This window comes from Bos javanicus, chromosome 16 (genome assembly GCF_032452875.1).
Source record: "Bos javanicus breed banteng chromosome 16, ARS-OSU_banteng_1.0, whole genome shotgun sequence".
NCBI classification, from domain to species: Eukaryota; Metazoa; Chordata; class Mammalia; order Artiodactyla; family Bovidae; genus Bos; species Bos javanicus.
Genome location: NC_083883.1, coordinates 44031492 through 44050698, shown reverse-complemented (window position 1 = coordinate 44050698; position 19207 = coordinate 44031492). Strand labels below are relative to the sequence as shown.

Here is a 19207-nt window from a genome sequence, read left to right as displayed (position 1 = left end):
AAGGGGGTTAGGGTGGCGACCCTCAGCAGTTTAAAATCTGCCTATAATCTGTTGACCCTTTGTATCCGTGGTTTGCATCCATGGATTTAACCAACCCTAGATTGTGTAGTACTGTGTATTTACTATTGAAAACAGTCCACATGTAAGTGGACCCATGCATTTCAAACCTGTGTTGTTCAAGGGTCAGCTATGTTGTAAACATATACAGTACAATTTATCCTATTTTATAAGATTTAGAATCTAATTTTGTTATTTTAAATGATTAGGAAATTTTATGATTGTCGATCTTTGCTCAAATCTACTTTATGGTAATATACTTTATACCATTTTAATATATTTTGAAAATACACTATTCTAAGTTGGGAAGAAGCTGCTTATGGGGTTTAGTTTTATGGTTTTGGATATAAATTTAAGAAAAATGCCATATTTCTTAAATTTGGATATAGAAAGCTTTTGGAAATGGAAGTTGGTGCTGAAGATATCACTAGGATTTTTAACAAACTCAAAACATGCTGTTTTAGAAAAGTTAATTTAAAGTTACTCTGTTGCCACAATGATATGTTAATTGTAGTTGCAGGCAAAAATCTTTAATAGTTTGCCAACAACAGTGTAATTGCTACATAGAGACTTTGAGATATTAGATAAATAAATTTATTCTGGAGAATAAAAGGGCTTTTTGAGTACAACTCTTGTTTTGACTGCCTTGTTTTCTAGGACTTAGTAATTAAAACATTATTTCTGCATCTTGATGCTGAAGTAACAAAGTTGGAAAGAAGGCAAGGGAAAAAAGGGGGTTAATTTGGGGGACTAAGCAGTCGTTTAAAAGCTAATTTTGACTTGAAGGGACTCCAAGAAAGAGAAGATGGTCTTATGGTTCATCAATAAACTAAAACCTATAGAACATTTTATGGAAATCATTTTAAAGGCATTTCCATTTATCTTGGATAAGGGTCTTCAGGCCTTTACATCAAAGATGCTATCCTCTTCTCTCTTCTCTAGTTCTCCTAAGGTAAGGGATATCAGCAGGAAGAAAAAAAAGTTTGAAGACAAAAGGGGCAAGGTGTGAAAGCTGCAGGGGAGGATAAATAAATGTGAAGTTATCTACCCTGTGGACTTGGGGAAGATACAAACAAATCAGACCTTCAGTTCTAAGGCTGCCTTTCTGATTTATGAAGGGAGACTTAAGGAAACAGCCTTAAAGCCAGATGAGATGTGGATGGTGATGGGAGCCAAGGCCCAGAGGTGAGGATGAGCAGAGTGAGTTATGGGGACGTGAGTAGATCACCTGAACAAAAAAGACTCTTCCTCTGGGGAGTCCAAAGATGGTTATGATGATAAACACTAATGACAGTCACTAACATAGCCTGACTTCCTTTGTCTTTTGTCTCTCAGGATCCTGTCCTCTCCTGATTGCCTGCCTTCCTCACAGGCCATTCTCTTCTCTTACCTTATTTCCTGTGTTGAAAGTACACCAGGACTTCGTCTCTTCTCTTTGATATCTTTTCTGTCTTCAGAGAAGACAGACTCCCTAGGTGATTTCATCTAGGCTCAAGGTTTTAAATGTCTCTGAGGTGACGGTAACTCTCAAACTCATTTCTCCAGCCTGAACCCCTTTTTAGAACTCTAGACTTGTCTACCCAACTGCTAACTTAACTGTACTTAAAGGTCTAAGACGTTATCTCAAACTCAGCATGTCTTCAACAGAACCGATTCCAGACCAGAAATATTGGAGTCACTCTCTAGTCTTCTCTCTTTTTCTTACAGACCATGTGTAATTCATCAGTAAATCAATTCTGTTTTCTCTGCTTTCACCATCTCTCCTGAATCTGGTTACTTTTTATCATTTGCACTCTTGTCCAAGAACACTCCAGTAGCTTCCTGTCTTTCTCCTTCTGCTTTTGTTCCTATGCAGCAGCCAGAGTCCTATTTTAGACATGGCTTAAAACTCAACATTCAAAAAACTAAGATCATGGCATCCAGTTCCATCACTTCATGGCAAATAGATGAGAAAACAATGGAAACGGTGACAGACTTTACTTACTTGGGCTCCAGAATCTCTGTAGATGGTGACTGCAGCCATAAAGATATTAGCTCTTTGGAAGAAAAACTATGACAAACCTAGGCAGTGTATTAAAAAGCAGAGGCTTTACTTTGCTAACAAAAGTCTGTCTAGTCAGAGCTATGGTTTTTCCAGTAGTCGTGTATGGATGTGAGAGTTGGACCATAAAGAAAGCTGAGTGCCAAAGAATTGATGCTTTTGAACTATGGTGTTAGAGAAAATTCTTGAGAGTCCCTTGGACTGCAGGGAGATCCAACCAGTCAGTCCTCAAGGAAATCAGCTCTGAATATTCATTGGAAGAACCGATGCTAAAGCTGAAGTTCCAATACTTTGGCCACCTGATGTGAAGAATGGACTCATTGGAAAAGACCCTGATGCTGGGAAAGATTGAAGACAGGAAGAGAAGGGGGTGACAGAGGATGAGATGGTTGGATGGCATCACGTACTCGATGGACATGAGTTTGAGCAAGCTCCTGGAGTTGGTGATGGACAGGGAAGCCTGGCATGCTTCATTCTGTGGGGTTGCAAAGAGTGGGACATGACTGAGTGACTGAACTGAACTGAAACCTCATTGTTTCACCCCTGTGCTTTAAATCCTTTTTTGGTTTCTTGTCACTTTTAGAATATAACTAAAGATTCTCACCTTGACCACACAATCTGGCTAGCTCTCTGACATCACAGGTCATTATTGTTTATACTGGTGGCCCTGCAGTACCCTAAATGTCCTGCAGATCCCCGCTCAAACATCGTCTTCTCAGACATGGCAGTCTGCCTGTTCTCATCACTCCTCCCACCTCCACTGCCACTTTGTATCTCCTAACTCTTCTTTAATTTTCTTCACCAGGTTATACTATCTCTCTTAGTTAACTGTCTGCTTTCCTGGTTAGAATGTAAGCTCCTTCAAGGCAGGAACTGATTTTTCACTGGATACCTTCTTGCGTGGGGCATGGTAGGCACCCAAATATTTGTTAAATGAAAGAATATTGTGAATATTTACTTTATGCTAGGTCCTGAGCTAAAACTCTTGACGTTGATTGGTATCCAACAATTCTATAAAGTTAGGCTCCATTATTGTACCTGGTTTACAGATAAGAAAATTGGTGCTTACTGTTTATTATGTGCCTAGTTATAGATGAACCCTAGAATGATATTGGATACTCACAGTGAGGTTAGATCAAATCTTCTATAGTATTCTATTTTCTTCACTGTTAAAATATTTAATAATAATATCTTCTAGAAATATTTCCTAGATCATTATAGGTTTTGATTATTGAATATTGGGTCAAATTGTAAAACAAAATTCCATTTTGGATCAAGAAACGCAATGGTTTTGATATAGACCTTTCTTTCTCCTGGCCCCCACAAATGCCACACACTGGAACTTAGGGGTTTCTGATGCCTGATGCAGTTCTCATGGGAGTTTTTATGTAAATGGCAAGCAGAAGTTCCCAAACGTTCTACAGTGGTGGTTGTGTTCTGTGTAATTGGTCTCCACACTTCCATTCATGCTTTCTTCTAGTCTTTTCTCCATGCTGTAGCCCATCCATCACTGTAACCAAGTCACTCCAGTGGCTTCTCATTGGGCAGGGATTCACCCGCTCCTTGGAGTCTGCCCATGATCCTGAGATTTTAGTGCTTTTCTACTCTTTGCTGCTCACTGCACGTGAACTTCACCTGTCAAACCAGTACCTGTGATTCACATGCTTATTTTTGCCCCAGGCCTTCTTAGTGGAGTTCCCTGGCCTGGGATGCACCTTGCCCAGTGGTTCAGAGCCTTGGAGCCAGAGGATCTAAATTCCAGTTCAGGCTCTGGCCTTGGGGAGCTCAGGGCACTCTGAACGTGAAGTGGAGATGATGATTGCATAAGGTTATTGTGCGGATTAAATGAGTGCGTCCATGTGATGTGTTAGCACGGTGCTCAGGACATATGAAGTGTTCGTGCTCAGTCGTGTTCAACTCTTTGTGGTCCTGTGGATTGTAGCCCACCAGACTCCTCTGCCCATGGAGTTTTCCAGACAAGAATATTAGATTGCCATTTCCTACTCCAGGAGGTCTTCCTGACCCAGGGATCAAACTCTCATCTCTGTGTCTCCTGCATTGGCAGGCAGATTCTTTACCCCTATTGCCTCCTAGGAAGTGTTAGCTAATATTATCAGCACTGTCTTCTACTTATCCTTCAGCCTGGCTTTCTCTTTCACCAAGTTAGAGTCTACTGACTACAAAGTGTCTGTTTTTTGTATATTTCCTTTTGTAAATTCCTGTTTATATGTTCTTACAGGACCCAGTGCTTGGGTAGCATGGATCTTGCCAGAATTTGAAAGCATGTATTTATTTTGTGGGATTGTATGTCTGTCTCCTCCATTGATTCTGAGCTCTGGAAGGGCAGAAAGAACTCTTTTGCTTGCCGTCACATCCCTAGCCCAGTGCCTGGGACATAGTTTGTACTTCATAAATGTGCTCAGTACATGTGCCCAATGAAGAAAGGGCTGCTTAATTTTTCCTTTGTTCAATTAGGATCTTGGAATCTTCTGCAATAACCCTTCCTTTGAGAAAGAGCAATGTTGGTGTAGAAACTAGCTTTGTTTCAGACTTGGGAGCTCATTGAGTATGCGTACGCAGGGCAGGGACCACTGGAAGACAGGCAGAAAGATCAGGAGCATGGACTTTTCTGGATGGATGCTGTTGGGACAGTACTTTGGTTGAATGAAGGGCTTTGAATGATGCACCATTCTGGTTGTAGCTGTGATACTCAGCAGGGATTCAGCCACTTCCTGTTGAGTCTCTGCTCTGTGCTGGGCATTGAGCCAGATGCTGAGCGCCTCACCCTTCTAATTGAATGTATGTTTCAGGGGAACTACTTGGGAAGGTGGAACTACTTGAATGCTGAGTACTTGGCATTTATTTACATCTTCTAGTGTTTATGATAGGGCAGTGCCTCTAGGGTGTGTGCCTTGTGTGTGAGATCAAGAATGTGCTTCATACCTACATAAGAAGTCTCACGCAAAGCAAGCTTATCATGTCTAGACCATAGGAGAAAATCCTGCAGCAATAGATTTCAATGGTAAGATACCTCTGTCTGCCATGAGATTCTGAATTTCCTGTGAAATACAAACTGTAAGCTGTTGTGTTGTTGTTTAGTCGCTAAGTGGTGTCTGTCTCTTTTGCAACCCCATGGACTGTAGCCTGCCACACTTCTCTGTTCATGGCATTTCCAGGCAAGAATACTGGAATCGTCATTTCCTTCTGCAGGGAATCCTCCTGACTCAGGGATCAAACCTGTGTCTCCTGCTTGGCAGCAGGTTTTTTTTTTTTTTTTTTTTTTAATCACAAAACCACTGAAGAAACAGTTCTGAAGACCTGAGGAAGAAGAGGGTTTTTCAATACCCATTCCACCCTTGTGCCTCCAACATATGACTGTCCGTTATCCTTGCCCTTCCTGCTGTCCTCCATCAGTAATTCTTCTTATGCCTATACTATTTAAAACCTGGTCATTTTTCCTCTTGTTCCTGGTTTACCTACTACTGCTGTTTCCTAGAAACTGTATTCTGTTATCTGGGTTGAAATTTAGATACCTCCTTCCCAGAGATTAATGATTCTTGCCAGAAGCTGAACACGTTGGCTACTCAGGGAGAAGACTCAGGAAGTAAGTGGTGTTGAGAGAGCTACCTTCCAGTTCACACATAAGCATCACCTACTTACCAAGTCAGCACTGTGAGTGATATAGAAAGAGGAGTCATGGTTTCCAGCCACAAAGAAGTGACAATCTATAAGGAAAGATAAAACTAACGAATTCATTGGCTCTTTGGTATATGTTGAGTATCTACCATGTGTAAGGCACGTTCCTGGTACTAGAGAGTAGAGCAGTGAATGAAACAGAAATTCTAGTCTCATGGAACTTACTTTCACCTCAGTGACTCATATAATAAGTCAGGTACTTATGAGAGCAATGAAGAAAAATCAGGCAGGGTAAGAGGATGGAGAGTGAAGTGAATGCTGATTTAAATTGGATAATCAGAAAAGGGCCTTGTGATAAAATGATGTTCAGTTGGAGACCTGTGTGAAATTGGGGGCGTGTGCTGGTCAGATACCAGGGAGAAAGCATTCCTGCAGAGTAGTAAGTATGGAGACCCTGAGATGCGAATGTGTGTCTAGTAAGAAGGCCAGTGGGACTGGAGTGAAGGGTGCCTCTTTGGAGAGGGGTTGCGGAGGGAGTGGAGTTTTGTTCAATGTACGATTGGAGGGTTCCCTGGAGGCTCATCTTAGAGCTGGTCTGGATTGCGTCTGAGAAGGATCATTACCTGCAGCGTGGAGATGAGCCTTTTCAGAGGCCCAAAGGATAGTGGGGAGCCCAGTTAGGAGGTGTTGCATCCAGGTGGGAGAGAAGGTGGCTTGCACCAGGATGGTGATAAAGGTGGTGGTGACAAGTTGTGGGATTCTCAGTACATTTTCAAAATAGAACTGACAACATAGATGAGATGTGGAGAGTGAGAGAAAAAAGTCATAAGTGATTCCATGATAGTCTACAGGAAATTGCTAGTGGAGGTGGGTCCAGATCTGGAGTACACAGTGTGTCTAGAGAAATCTTGATAGAAGAGGAGGCCTCGGATGTAGAAGGAGTCTTGAAAAGCTGTGTGAAATAATTTTATATGAAAGAAAGCACCATGAAGTATAGTGCAGCACTTCATAAAATAGAATTACGTTTAACTCCCATCCTCAAAATATACCAGGAATCCTTTCCTTGAAGAAGAAGAATTGATTTATCCTAGAGAAAGCCTGTACACTGATGACACTTGACCCTGGGAGGCATACTATATTTGTAGTACCTTTTGCATTGATGAAGATATTGTTTAAATGTTGAACGTATTCATTAATTGCTATAGTTCCACTAACATGTGAATGCTTTTAGTTCAGTTCAGTTGCTCAGTCGTGTCAGACTCTTTCCAACCCCAAGGACTGCAGCGCACCAGACTTCCCTGTCCATCACCAACTCCCAGAGTTTGTTCAAACTCATGTCCATTGAGTCGGTTATGCCATACAACCATCTCATCTTTTGTTGTCCCCTTCTCCTGCCTTCAGTCTTTTCCAGCATCAGGGTCTTTTCCAATGAGTCAGCTCTTCACATCAGGTGGCCAAAGTATTGGAGTTTCAGTGTCAGTCCTTCCAGTGAATATTCAGGACCGATTTCCTTTAAGATTGACCAGTCAGATCTCCTTGCAGTCCAAGGGACTCTCAAGAGTCTTCTCCAACACCACAGTTCCAAAGCATCAATTCTTTGGTGCTCAGCTTTCTTTATGGTCCAACTCTCACATCCATACATGACTACTAGAAAAACCATAGCTTTGACTAGATGGACCTTTGTCGGCAAAGTAATGTCTCTGCTTTTTAATATGCTGCCCAGGTTTGTCATAGCTTTCTTCCAAGGAGCAAATGTCCTTTAATTTCATGGCTGCAGTCACCATTTGCAGTGTTTTTGGAGCCCAAGAATGAGAGACAAATTAAAAGCCCTGCACACTGTGTTTTGGCTCATTTGACTTTGATACAAGAATCACTGTTTTAAATATTGCCCAGTCTTTTCAGTGATAGAGTTCTCTGTCTATTTGGTGAAAGTTGATAAAATTTATTAATTTTTTTTTTAACTACTGTATTTTAAAATACTGTATACATGTATTTTACATGTATACTGCATAGGTATATACTGTTTTGGTTTTTCTTTTTTGTTGTTTTTCATGAAAATGGTACAGGATTCAATGAAATTAAAATTATATGTGACCCGTGGAGGACGTTCATCTGAGTGCCTGCTTGATGTAGGGCAGCACAGAGGATCCATAAGACATGGTCCATGTACTGAAGGGATTTTTAATGGGGAAGGAGCACCAGAGATTCGATGTCACGTCTCAAGGACTCCAATATAGTATTGATTCATTGACTCTTGCCAAGAAGTTGAATTCTTGTATTATGCATTAGCTTATTTTACCAGTAAACTTTTCTCATAGAATATGGGTTATCATACCCATTGAGGGAATTTAAAACAAGATAAAATACCTAATTTTGAAAATTAGCATTTGTGTAGTGCTTTCCTCATTTAATCCTGTGAACTAGGTATTACCTCAGTTTTAGAGAGGATACGAAAGTGTAACAACACCCAAGGTCGTAAGAAAATCTAAAAATATTTCTTTTTCTTACTGATGTTGGTCCTCTGATTACAAGTCCTATATCCTTTACACATGTACACTCTCCTCTCTCCCCTCTTTTATTAATGCTTGGAGACATCCTGTTTCTTAGTCGACTTGAAGTGAGTTAGAGTTTAGCTCTTCAGAAAGAAAAATCCTCTGGCACGTCCTTTCAAAATGTGAATTCATTGTCCGTGAGCTCAAGTGCTGTCATTAATATTTTATCTTTATCACAGTTTTTTCTCTTTACAGAGTTATAGAGTCTTAAAATTTTTTGCTAGTAAATATTTAATATATTCAAGATAATATATATAATATATATATGTAAATATAACTGCTTCCCATTCTAATATATGGAAATAACCTATGCCTTCTGAGTGTGCCTACATTCCCCCCACAACAGGTAACAAGAACATTAAATTTTGCATTTTTCCAAGGTGTCTTATTTCATTTAGCAATTAAAAATTTTAAAATATTGTGGGTAAATTTCATCTTGTTTGACATAACTGTTAACATAAATGGCTCTTTAAAATTCTGTTTTTATTTATTTATGTTCAAGTAAAGATACTTTTGTTAATAATAAGGCAGTTATTTAAGAGGTAGTTTGATGTATTCAGAAGTAGAAATAAAATGTTGTACACATGAACTTAATCTAATGTTGTAAGCCAGTATTACTTCAATAAAATATAAACATTCAGTAGAAATTTGAAAAAGAAAAGGTGTATCTTTCTTATCTTTCTTTGTATACCAAACACAATACACAGCAAATGTGCCCCCACCCCCGCCAAAGTTTGTTAAATAAATTCATGCATCTGTGTGCTGAGTGGAATACATAATAGCTGGAAAGCAAAAAAATAGATAAAAATAAAAAACAGCTTGATTTTGAAGCTGGAAGTTAGGAATATTTATTAGTTTCAGAAGTTCCAAAGATCAGGGAGAAGGGTCTGTTAAGGAAGAGGAAAGGATTTTGTGTGATTCAAGGAAATTACTCGCTGGAGTAGTTTTTCTTTGCTTTACTAGAGAAAGGAGAGCAAAGGGGCAGGATTGGCACATTTGCCCTTTCTTAAGTTGTCCTTGGCAGCTTGGTGCTGCCGGTGAGTAGCCTAAGAGTGGATAAGATATGGCTTAAAGTTATATGACAGCAGGTGTTCACCATGGTTTTGAGTAGTGACGACTACTTCATAGGTCATTTCCTGTATCTTGTGATTTTCCTTTTTGCTGAGCCACTGAAACCTGGAATCTGGTTCACCAAGTCTGATGCTAATTTCCGTTTTCTTGGTAGAGTTTCTGTGTGGTCTTTCATCTTTTAGGAACTGTAATTCTCATAGTTCCTTGTTTCATATGGATGAGGAGAGTTCTGAACAATGCCTATACGGTTTGGGTCTGAGGTGGTCATAAATGTACATGCACATGCATAATCACATGTGTAGAAGGGGCTTACTGTGTTTTCCTTGGTGATCGCTGCATGTGCGGAGTATTTGAGTGGTGGGTGTCTGGGCTCAGGAGCTGGACTTCCCAGATTCACATCCTGAATTGCCACTAGCTAGCCCTGTAGCCTTGGGTTTTCCTTAACCTCTTTGTGATGGTTTCTTTATAAATGGAGATAATAAAGCATCTGCCTTATTAAGTAATTGGGAGGATTAAATAGGTCTGTGCATAGAAAGTACTTATAGCCAGATTAAGTGCTCCATGAACGCTGGCTGCTATTTAAGTCTTGCAGGTAGGGCCTTTTGTTTAGAAACATACTTCTTTGCTTAGATTACCATTTGTGTGTGGGGGAGATGTTCTTTCTAGAACCATGTCTCCTTGTCACATGATTATGTGCTGTGAGCCTTATTAATCCTCTGTCAGCATTTGAGGTTGGAACATAAGTGTGGCCATACCCTGTGGAATCCAGTGAGAGAGAACTAAGCACCGTAGCAACTGTTGCTATTTGTGTCCCAAGCAGCAGCTGCCTGGGGAACAGATTTATTTTTTAATCCTGATCTCACTGATAGCTTGGGATGTGGCCCTGCCTTAGAGAAGTGGATTGGTTGAGATGCCTGGTCTTTGAGGCGACTTCATGGCCACATGTTACAAAGATTCTATTCCATGTGAAATATGAGGTAGTAAAGCTTTGTGTATGTGAAGGAAGAAGGGAGGCCAAGCCTCAGTATTCAGTCTAGTCCCTGAAGTATGTAACTGGACTAATTACCCAAGAAATCACTTTTGATGTAAACAGTGATTTCAGAAATAAAACTATCCTTCCAATGAATGCTTCCTTACTAAATGCTTTTCTTAAATAGATAATAAGATCTTTAAAAAGAGTTTGTTTCAAGAAGTGGTTGGATTAATTCAATAATTTTTCTATATTTTATTTTTAATGTGTTGATATATTTCAAGCCTTAAAGAAGTACCTTGAAATGGTCCCATGGCCCATTTCCAGATTTCTTTTCTTCTAACTTACCTAGATTCAGTCACAGAATATTTACTGAATACCTACTATATACCAAGCTCTCTTGTAAATCCTGGCGACATCTTGTAAATGTTGGTCTGATTTTTTTTTTTTTTTTGAGTTCTATATATAGACCCTATCTATTAAAAATTTGATTGATTTTATTTTTCAGTTGCCCTATTGAGATTCAGTTGTATGAGTTTACTGATTTGAATATTTTGAGCTTATTGCATAATATCATGTTGAACTAACATTTAATTGAGTGACTTATAAAATCAAAACGTTTTCCTCCTGCAGGTATTATTAACCCAAAGAACCCAAAGGAAGCTCCAAAGTCTTTCAGCTTTGACTACTCCTACTGGTCTCACACCTCGGTGAGTGTAGCCCTGGTGCAGTGTAGTAGAACGTTGTGGGTTTTAAATGGTTTGAAGGAGCCTGCGGGTCTACAGGGGAAGCAGAGATTACCAACATCTAGGCAAATGAAGAGTAGGACCTTTTGCAGTGTGCCCTTACTAATTACAGGACCCCAAATCTTGCTGGCTTCTAGTGATTGTTCCTAAAGTTTGCTTCTGTGTCTCTATTACACACTTTTTTTTTTTTCCTGTTTTGCATTAGAGTAGGAGATGTTTTAAACTACTGCAAAGCCTAATTGCCAAGGGAAGAGTATGTTAAAGGGACTGGAAAACATTCTCCAAAAGCTGTGTTTATTGAGAAATAAAGGCACTACATGGAGGGAGTTCAAAGAATTAGTTGTTGCATGTGGGATGCATTTGTTGCAGTTTGTTGCATTTGGCACGTGGGCTCTTCCCCAACCAGGGATCAAACCCATGTTCTCCTGCATTGCAAACGAACGCAGTCTTAACTACTAGACTGCCAGGGAAGTCCCCAAAGAAGTATTTTTATATGTGGACTTGATCTTTGATTTTCTAGTCGCATTTCCCACTTAAGAAAATTTTCTTGGAGCTCCCTATGAATGGAAGAGTGATACTTTCAGGGTTATGGAAAATGAAATGTAATGATGTCAGATAATTTCATGTAAATATTTTTATGTATGGGTGGCCTGAATGTCTCTAGTACCTGTGTGTGTGTGTGTTTAATGAGAAAAATAAACTATATATAGTGGGCACTATTCTGATGTGAAACACTTGTTTATTATAGAAGTAATTAATAAGCATAGGAAAAAGTATGAATGAATGCCATTTATTTTTCCTTTTACAGCCCGAAGATCCCTGTTTTGCATCTCAAAACCGTGTATACAATGATATTGGAAAGGAAATGCTCTTACATGCCTTTGAGGGATATAATGTCTGTATTTTTGCCTATGGGCAGACTGGTGCTGGAAAGTCTTATACAATGATGGGTAAACAAGAAGAAAGCCAGGCTGGCATCATTCCACAGGTGAAAAACACAGCAACAAAAAACTTCTGTTCATTATTACTCTTAATCCTTAATTACTTTAACAGTTTTTATTTAGCAAAAATTTACTCAGGGACTATCGTATGCAGGGCATAAAGGTAAATCACCTGTCCCTTTCCTTCAGAGGAGCTCACAGCCTGATGGAAAAGACTGATATGTATTCAGTCTGTCTTTATATCCAACATCATGTTACTTTATCTTTTGAACAATGTTATCAGCTTTTAAACGTGATGGTAGGTGCCACGTTCTTTTCCGAATCCTAGGAACACTTAGTGAGTGTTGTTGGTCTGATATTTTTCCCCAGTTCATGTTTCTTAACATTATGAGCACCCAGATCACTTCTTAGGAATATGACTCTTTTTGTTTTTTGATTGCCTTCTCTTTTATGTTATTAAATTAATTCTATCACTTAAACTTTGAACAGTCTGATATTTTTTTAAAGAGCAGTTAGTCTTGATTTTGTATTTTGTTTGGGAACTGAGAAAAGTTGTTACATAGGTATATTTAGAAGGAACTTCTTTTGCTAATAACAGGAATATGGTTTGCTTTTATTAGTGATATTTTGAATTAATTTTAATATGTCCTTTTACTGTAGGCCTAGCGTGGCCATTGCTGTATTCCAAAAATAAAATACATAAGGAGAAATAGCTACTTTTTTGAAAGGATTTATTGGATTTATACTTTTAAATTCAGCTATATAATTGAAATTATTAAAAAAGATTAGGACATTTTCAGAAAAAATTGAAAATACTAGCATACTTTTTTCTGTAAAAAGTATATGTCTGAATTAAGACATATGTTTGGAAATTGTTCTTTATGTATAGTAATGGTAATAATTATAATACTAGTTAAAGAAAACATTATGAGCACTCATCACGTGCCAGGCACAGGTCTAAATTCTTTACGATTCTTAGCTCATCTGATCCTCTTCATGTGACCCTTGAGAGGTCGGTGCCCTTGTTTCCCTCATTTACAGATGAGGGAACTGAGGCACGGAGAGAGCATGTCACCTGTACATGGCAGATCTAGGATCCACGAGGAGGCAGGGTAGTTCTGGAGTCTTTGCTTTTACTTCTATGTAATAACTTTTTCAGCAGTAAAATAATCGTTCGTAGATTATAGCAAGTAACATGAGTCATTTATTTTATCCCATTACCACACTTAGTTTCTCCTTCTCTTTTGTTTGTTTGTTAATGTAATTCTTGCATGGTTACATATGCATCTCTTTTCCTGATAAAATTTTGGAATATTTTAATGCCAAAGCATGAATTTTTAAAAAGATTGTTCAGTTCTAGAAACTGACACTTGTAATACATTTTAAGTTCTATTTGAACTTCTAGAGAATCATGAACATATAGCTCATTTTTCAAAGGTATGTGACTGCTTTAATATGAAGCATATAGCAAATGAAAATTCAGTGGATTTTTATTAATTATTCTTATTTAAAGCATCACATATTTTAAGTAAATTAAAGGATAGGGAGATTAAAATTTTATAATTTTCCTGATCTAGAAAAATTAATGTATTCCACCAGAAATGTCACTGTGTAATGGATTGGCCTCTCATAAGAGGGGTTGGAATCTTAAGGCAGAGGTAAAGGGGAGAAATTATAGAGTCAAAACTCTTCTTGAAAATACCTTCATTTACTTCCTTCAAATAGTGTGTGTTTTCCCTATACCTGTATGTGTGTATGTATAAATTTACAATATATATAGTAACTGATAATATATAATAAAATTTATATATCATGATAAATAAGTGTGGAAATTAGTTTAATAGTAGTTTTACTTCTACAGTTATAATACTCATGGTAGAGTCACAGTTAATTCTAGTATGATATGAAGAGTTGCATTCCCATGAAGTGAAATCAATGACATAACAATAGAAGAGACAATTCTCTTCACCTAAATGTGGCTTTCTTTCTAAGGGAACGTTGAGGTGATATTGTTGAGGGAAAATAGAGATTAGCTGAGAGGAATGTATTCCAAACTTTCCTTTTATTTCATTCAAAGCATTTACCCTTGATGTTGATGCCATTAACATTTTGAAAAAGAGAAAAAAAAATCTTGCTAATTCCTTTAGCACTCTTGGGTAAGTTCTGACTTATGCCTTTCGTTCTGCTCCTATAGTTATGTGAAGAGCTTTTTGAGAAAATCAATGACAACTGTAACGAAGAAATGTCTTACTCTGTAGAGGTGCGTACAGCTGTGGGTTAAAAACAGTCCTTGGTGCTCCATTCCCTCAAATGCTACTTTTAAATAGTTCCAAATTATGACAGAGCTATAGATCACTTAACTATTTCCCCACTTCTGTACTTTGAGGCTATTTCTAAAGTTATGGTTAATATGAAGAATGTTGCAAATAAATCTTTGTTCAAAAGTCTGTGGCTTATGGTATAGTTTAAACTCAAAGGGTAGGGAGCATGACAATATGATTGAAATTTTCAAACTTATAGGTAGTAGAAGAGGATGCCATTTTCTTTCATATTATGCAGAGTTCACAGGCCTTTTTGGAGCATAGGGTGGATCCCTGGTTGATATTTTGTTTTTCTTTACATTGGTGGGACCCCTACCCCCTCTCCTGTTATCTCTCCCTTGTTCACTCTGCTTCAGCCATTTCTGGAACACACCAGGAACATTTCTACCTCAGTGCTTTGTCACTTAGATTTCTTTTGGCTGGAAATTTTCTTTCCAGGGTATCTTTTTGACTAAGTTTTAATACTACTAGAAATCTTATTTTCAAGCTTTTGGAGTAATTTTAATCCTCAGTTATTGACAACATCATACATTAGAAAAAAAGCCCCGTGAATAACTGATTTGTTGTTGTTTAGTCACTAAGTTGTGTCTGACTCTTTTGTGACCCCATGGACTATATGTAGCCTACCAGTCTCCTCTGTTCCTGGGATCTCCCAGGCAAGAATATTGGAGTGGGTTGCCATTTCCTTCTCCAGGGGATCTTCCCAACCCAGGGATCAAACCTGCATCTCCTGCATCGGCAGGCGGATTCTTTACCACTGAGCCACCCGGGAAGCCCTAATAATTGATTACTAAAAGGGCTTTGCAAGTGATACTAGTAGTAAAGAATCCGCCTGCCAATGCAGGAGATGCAAGAGACATAGGTTCAATCCCTGAGTTGGGAAGATCCTTTACCACCAGTACTCAGTTATATCTGTGCTACTGGTAAGAGAATGAAAGGGACTGGAACTATGGCATTTCACACTGTAAAGGCTGTTGATCTCAAATTGTAGAGCTTTTAATAAAAGATGCAAAAATAAAAAGATTTAAACTTTTTAATGTATAGGATTTCTTTTTCCAAGTCCTCTAAATCACTTTAATAACATATTCTTAGGTGAGCTACATGGAAATTTACTGTGAAAGAGTACGAGACTTGCTGAATCCCAAAAACAAGGGTCATCTGCGTGTGCGTGAACATCCCCTTCTTGGCCCTTATGTGGAGGACCTGTCAAAGTTGGCAGTCACTTCCTACACAGACATTGCTGACCTCATGGACGCTGGGAACAAAGCCAGGTATGGGAGGAAACAGACTCATGATCGAGGTTTTTGGTACATTTTGAGTCCCTTAGTTCCTGGTTAAGGGTTTGAAACCACATTTATAGCTGTGGAAGTTGCTTTTACCGTGGAGTGCTCTGATCCTTTGGCTGTGCTGGAAAAACAGTGGTCTCAGCATATTTGGTGTTCTTATCCAGACAGCACGCTACTGATCCAAATCAGAACTTTGGTTAAGTTCTGCTGTTAGGTTTTGATCAAGTCATGGTAAAATGTTGGTCATCACATGCCTATGGTAGTAATTGATTCTGGAATAATTGAGCACTTAATTAACAATAAAAATCAGATGCCTCAGTGCTTTCTAAAGATAGAGCTGGAGTATGAAAAATGATTCTGATGGGGTGCCTTTGAAGTTGGAGGTAGCTTGATAGGATCACAAAGTATTCAGAGCAGTTTTGTGGAAATGGCAGTCTTATAATATGAAGAAGTTTAAAGCTGTTGCTTGTGATTGTTATGCTTATAATTTGGAGGCTGCTGTCATTTTAACATTCATCTAAGTATTCTATTATCATGTGATCACCTTTATATTTTTTAGGACAGTGGCAGCTACCAACATGAATGAAACAAGTAGCCGTTCCCACGCTGTGTTTACCATTGTCTTCACCCAGAAGAAACATGATACTGAGACCAACCTTTCCACTGAGAAGGTAGGAGAACATCAGTGTCTGGGCTTGAGTTGTGTGGAATGGAGGTTTCTGTAAGCCTCTCTTGCTACCTTTGGATTTTGTGGAAGGGAAGAAAGTGCCCTTTTACTTAATGGAGGGTATCTTATACTTTATGCTTGTCATTTATATTCCACTCTATACCAGTTCTGAGTGTGGGTTTTTAAGTGAAATTGCAAGGTAGAAAATAAGAAACAAACCAAGACACTTGAGTCTCAAAAACTACTCCATGCAAGAGGGTTAAGCAATTCTGAAGGGAAGAAAATCCTTCCTTTGTTTCTTGATTGGAACCGCTCAATTACCTTACTAACATCTTTAGTATATGTATTTTACTTTTTTGAGCTCTGATAATATTACTGTGGAATTAAACTGTTTAAGCAAACAAGATGTGTTTAATTTTGGGGGATAAAAATAACTACACAGCATTTTTGGTGTTCTTCAAATGCCTGTGCTTGTTAATTTCTCATTTTCTACAGTGGTTGGCTGAATATAGTAGATTGGAATTAAATTGCTTGCTTTAGATCTTGGCTCTTCCATTTTTTAGCAGTGTTACGTTGGGCAAGTCACTTAAACTCTTTGCGCCTCAGTTTCTCTAACTTCATAGGATTGGTAAGGAGGAGTAAATATTAATATAGGTTAAGTGCATGTATCTAATGCCTGACACAGCATAGCCATTTAATAAATGTTAATTTTATTGGCATTACTAATAAACTTATGTTGACTTCTATTCTGCCTACTTTCCTAAGTAGCATGCAGCTGGATTTTTAAATCTGAAGTTAATTATTATACTGGCTCTTGTGAAAGATCTTGCCTGAGAACTTTGTGATGCCAATATCATTAAAAACTAAAATCACCTTTTACTTGATGACTTGTTTGTTTTTAGCTGAAGATTATTTTTTTTAAATATACTCTTCATATAAGTAATCAAATAGCTTAACACTGCTTAGCCAGAGGTTCTGTATTAACGTAATTTAGTAGTATTGTCTGAATGGCACCAAGGAACATCCTGTGTGAAAGCATTTTTTCTTTTCTTCCATGATGTCATCTCTACAACAATAATGATATTAACCCCATAACCATAACTTCCTTGATAATCCATTTTGGATACTTTCCCAAAGCATTTTTTAAAAAACAACTTTATTGAGGTATTATTGAAGTATAATAAACCACACATATTTGGAGTATAAAACTGGATCAAATATGTATATAGTAAACTCCTCCTCCCCCCATCTGCAGGGGATACTTTCCATGACCCTCAGTGGATGCCAGCAACTGCAGATAGTATCAAAACCCTTATATATATTGTTTTTTTCTCATATATGTATACCTGTGATAAAATTTAATTTATAAATTAGGGACATTAAGAGATTAACAACAGCAATAATAAAAATAGGACAATTATAACAATATACTGTGATATTGATATGTAAATGTTTGTCTCTCTGACTCTCAAAATATCTTTTTGTACAAGCTTAGTGCCTTTTCCCTCTTAACGAAGCAGTTATCACACACTGTGGGCATAACTTTTGCAACCTGAAGTTCAGCAGTGAAAACTAACAGGAATTTCTTTTTCCCTCTTCACAATTTCATGAATAGAAGATTCATTGCTACCGTAGATAGTAGCAACCTCAGTGTACACTTAAGAGAAGCTCTGTATTTATATGTCACAGGCTTCTTTTTGACATACCTGGATTATAAGTATTACTGCTTTTGTGTTTTGGGACCATTATTAAAATAAGGGTCACTTGAACACCAGAACTGTGATACCCCAAGAGCTAATCTGGTAACTGAGATGGCTACTAAGGTACTGATTAGTGGGACATGCTGGATAAAGGGGTGATTGCATCCTGGGCATGGATGGGGATGGAGTGAGATTTCTTCATGCTACTTAAAATTACACACAACTGAAAACCTATGAATTGTTTGTTTTGGGAATTTTCCATTTAATACTTACCAAAGATCTACTAGAGAAGCGATAGGCTACCTACTCGAGTATTCTTGGGCTTCCCTTGTGGCTCATCTGGTAAAGAATCTGCCTGCAATAAGGAGGACCTGGGTTCAATCCCTGGGTTGGGAAGATCCCCTGAAGAAGGGAAAGGCTACCCTACCCACTCCAGTGTTCTGATCTGGAGAATTCCATGGAGTATATAATCCATGGGGTAGCAAAGAGTCGGACACGACTAAGCGACTTTCACATAGTTAACCATGGATAACTGAAACCATGGGAAGGGAAATGAAATATAAGAAGGGGGCTACTGTACACCTGCAAAACTGGTACCACAGTTCAGATAATGAGGATTTCTGTTATCCTAAAGAGTTGCCTCATGCTCCTTTGTAATCTCTTCCACCCTCATCCTCAGGCCATCTCTGATTGGCTTTTTGTCACTATAGATTAGTTTACATTTTCCAGAGTTTTATATAAACAGAATCATATGGTATGTATTATTTTCAGCCTGGCTTCTTTCAACTTAGCATAATGGTTTTGCGATTCATCCGTGTTGTTGTATGTATCAATAGTTCACTCATTTCCATGACTGATTAGTATTCCATTGTGTAGATATCTCACAGTTTGCTCATTAATTCATCTGTTAATGGGCATTAAATTGTTTCCAGTTTTTTATCATTACAAATGAAGATGCCATAAACACTTGTGTACATGAAAGTCTTTGTGTGTGTGCTTGTTTTTTGTTTTTCATGGTAAATAACTCGTAGAATGGTTGAGTCTTACGGTCAGTTTTTGTTCAGATTCTTAAGACTCTGCCAAACTGCTTTCAAAGTGATCATATCATTTTGCATTCCCATCAACAGTGTGAGAATTTCAGTTGCTAAAGCTTCATTTTTAATATGTCACTTAATGGGTTAATGAGTTTTATGTATTTTTATGAAATAGCATTTTAAGA

At 38.1% G+C, this 19207-nt stretch overlaps 1 protein-coding gene across 11 annotated transcripts in view; it reads left to right on the top strand.

Annotated features, from left to right (window-relative positions):
- The window catches only part of KIF1B (kinesin family member 1B), a 151067-nt gene that overhangs the window by 26729 nt on the left and 105131 nt on the right, over positions 1-19207 (top strand). For all 11 annotated transcript variants that reach the window (XM_061382765.1, XM_061382761.1, XM_061382758.1 and 8 more), the window contains exons 3-7: positions 10961-11037; positions 11882-12061; positions 14209-14274; positions 15428-15606; positions 16181-16292. In XM_061382765.1, the coding sequence (XP_061238749.1) occupies positions 10961-11037; positions 11882-12061; positions 14209-14274; positions 15428-15606; positions 16181-16292 (614 nt within the window). The remainder of the gene's footprint in view (positions 1-10960; positions 11038-11881; positions 12062-14208; positions 14275-15427; positions 15607-16180; positions 16293-19207) is intronic.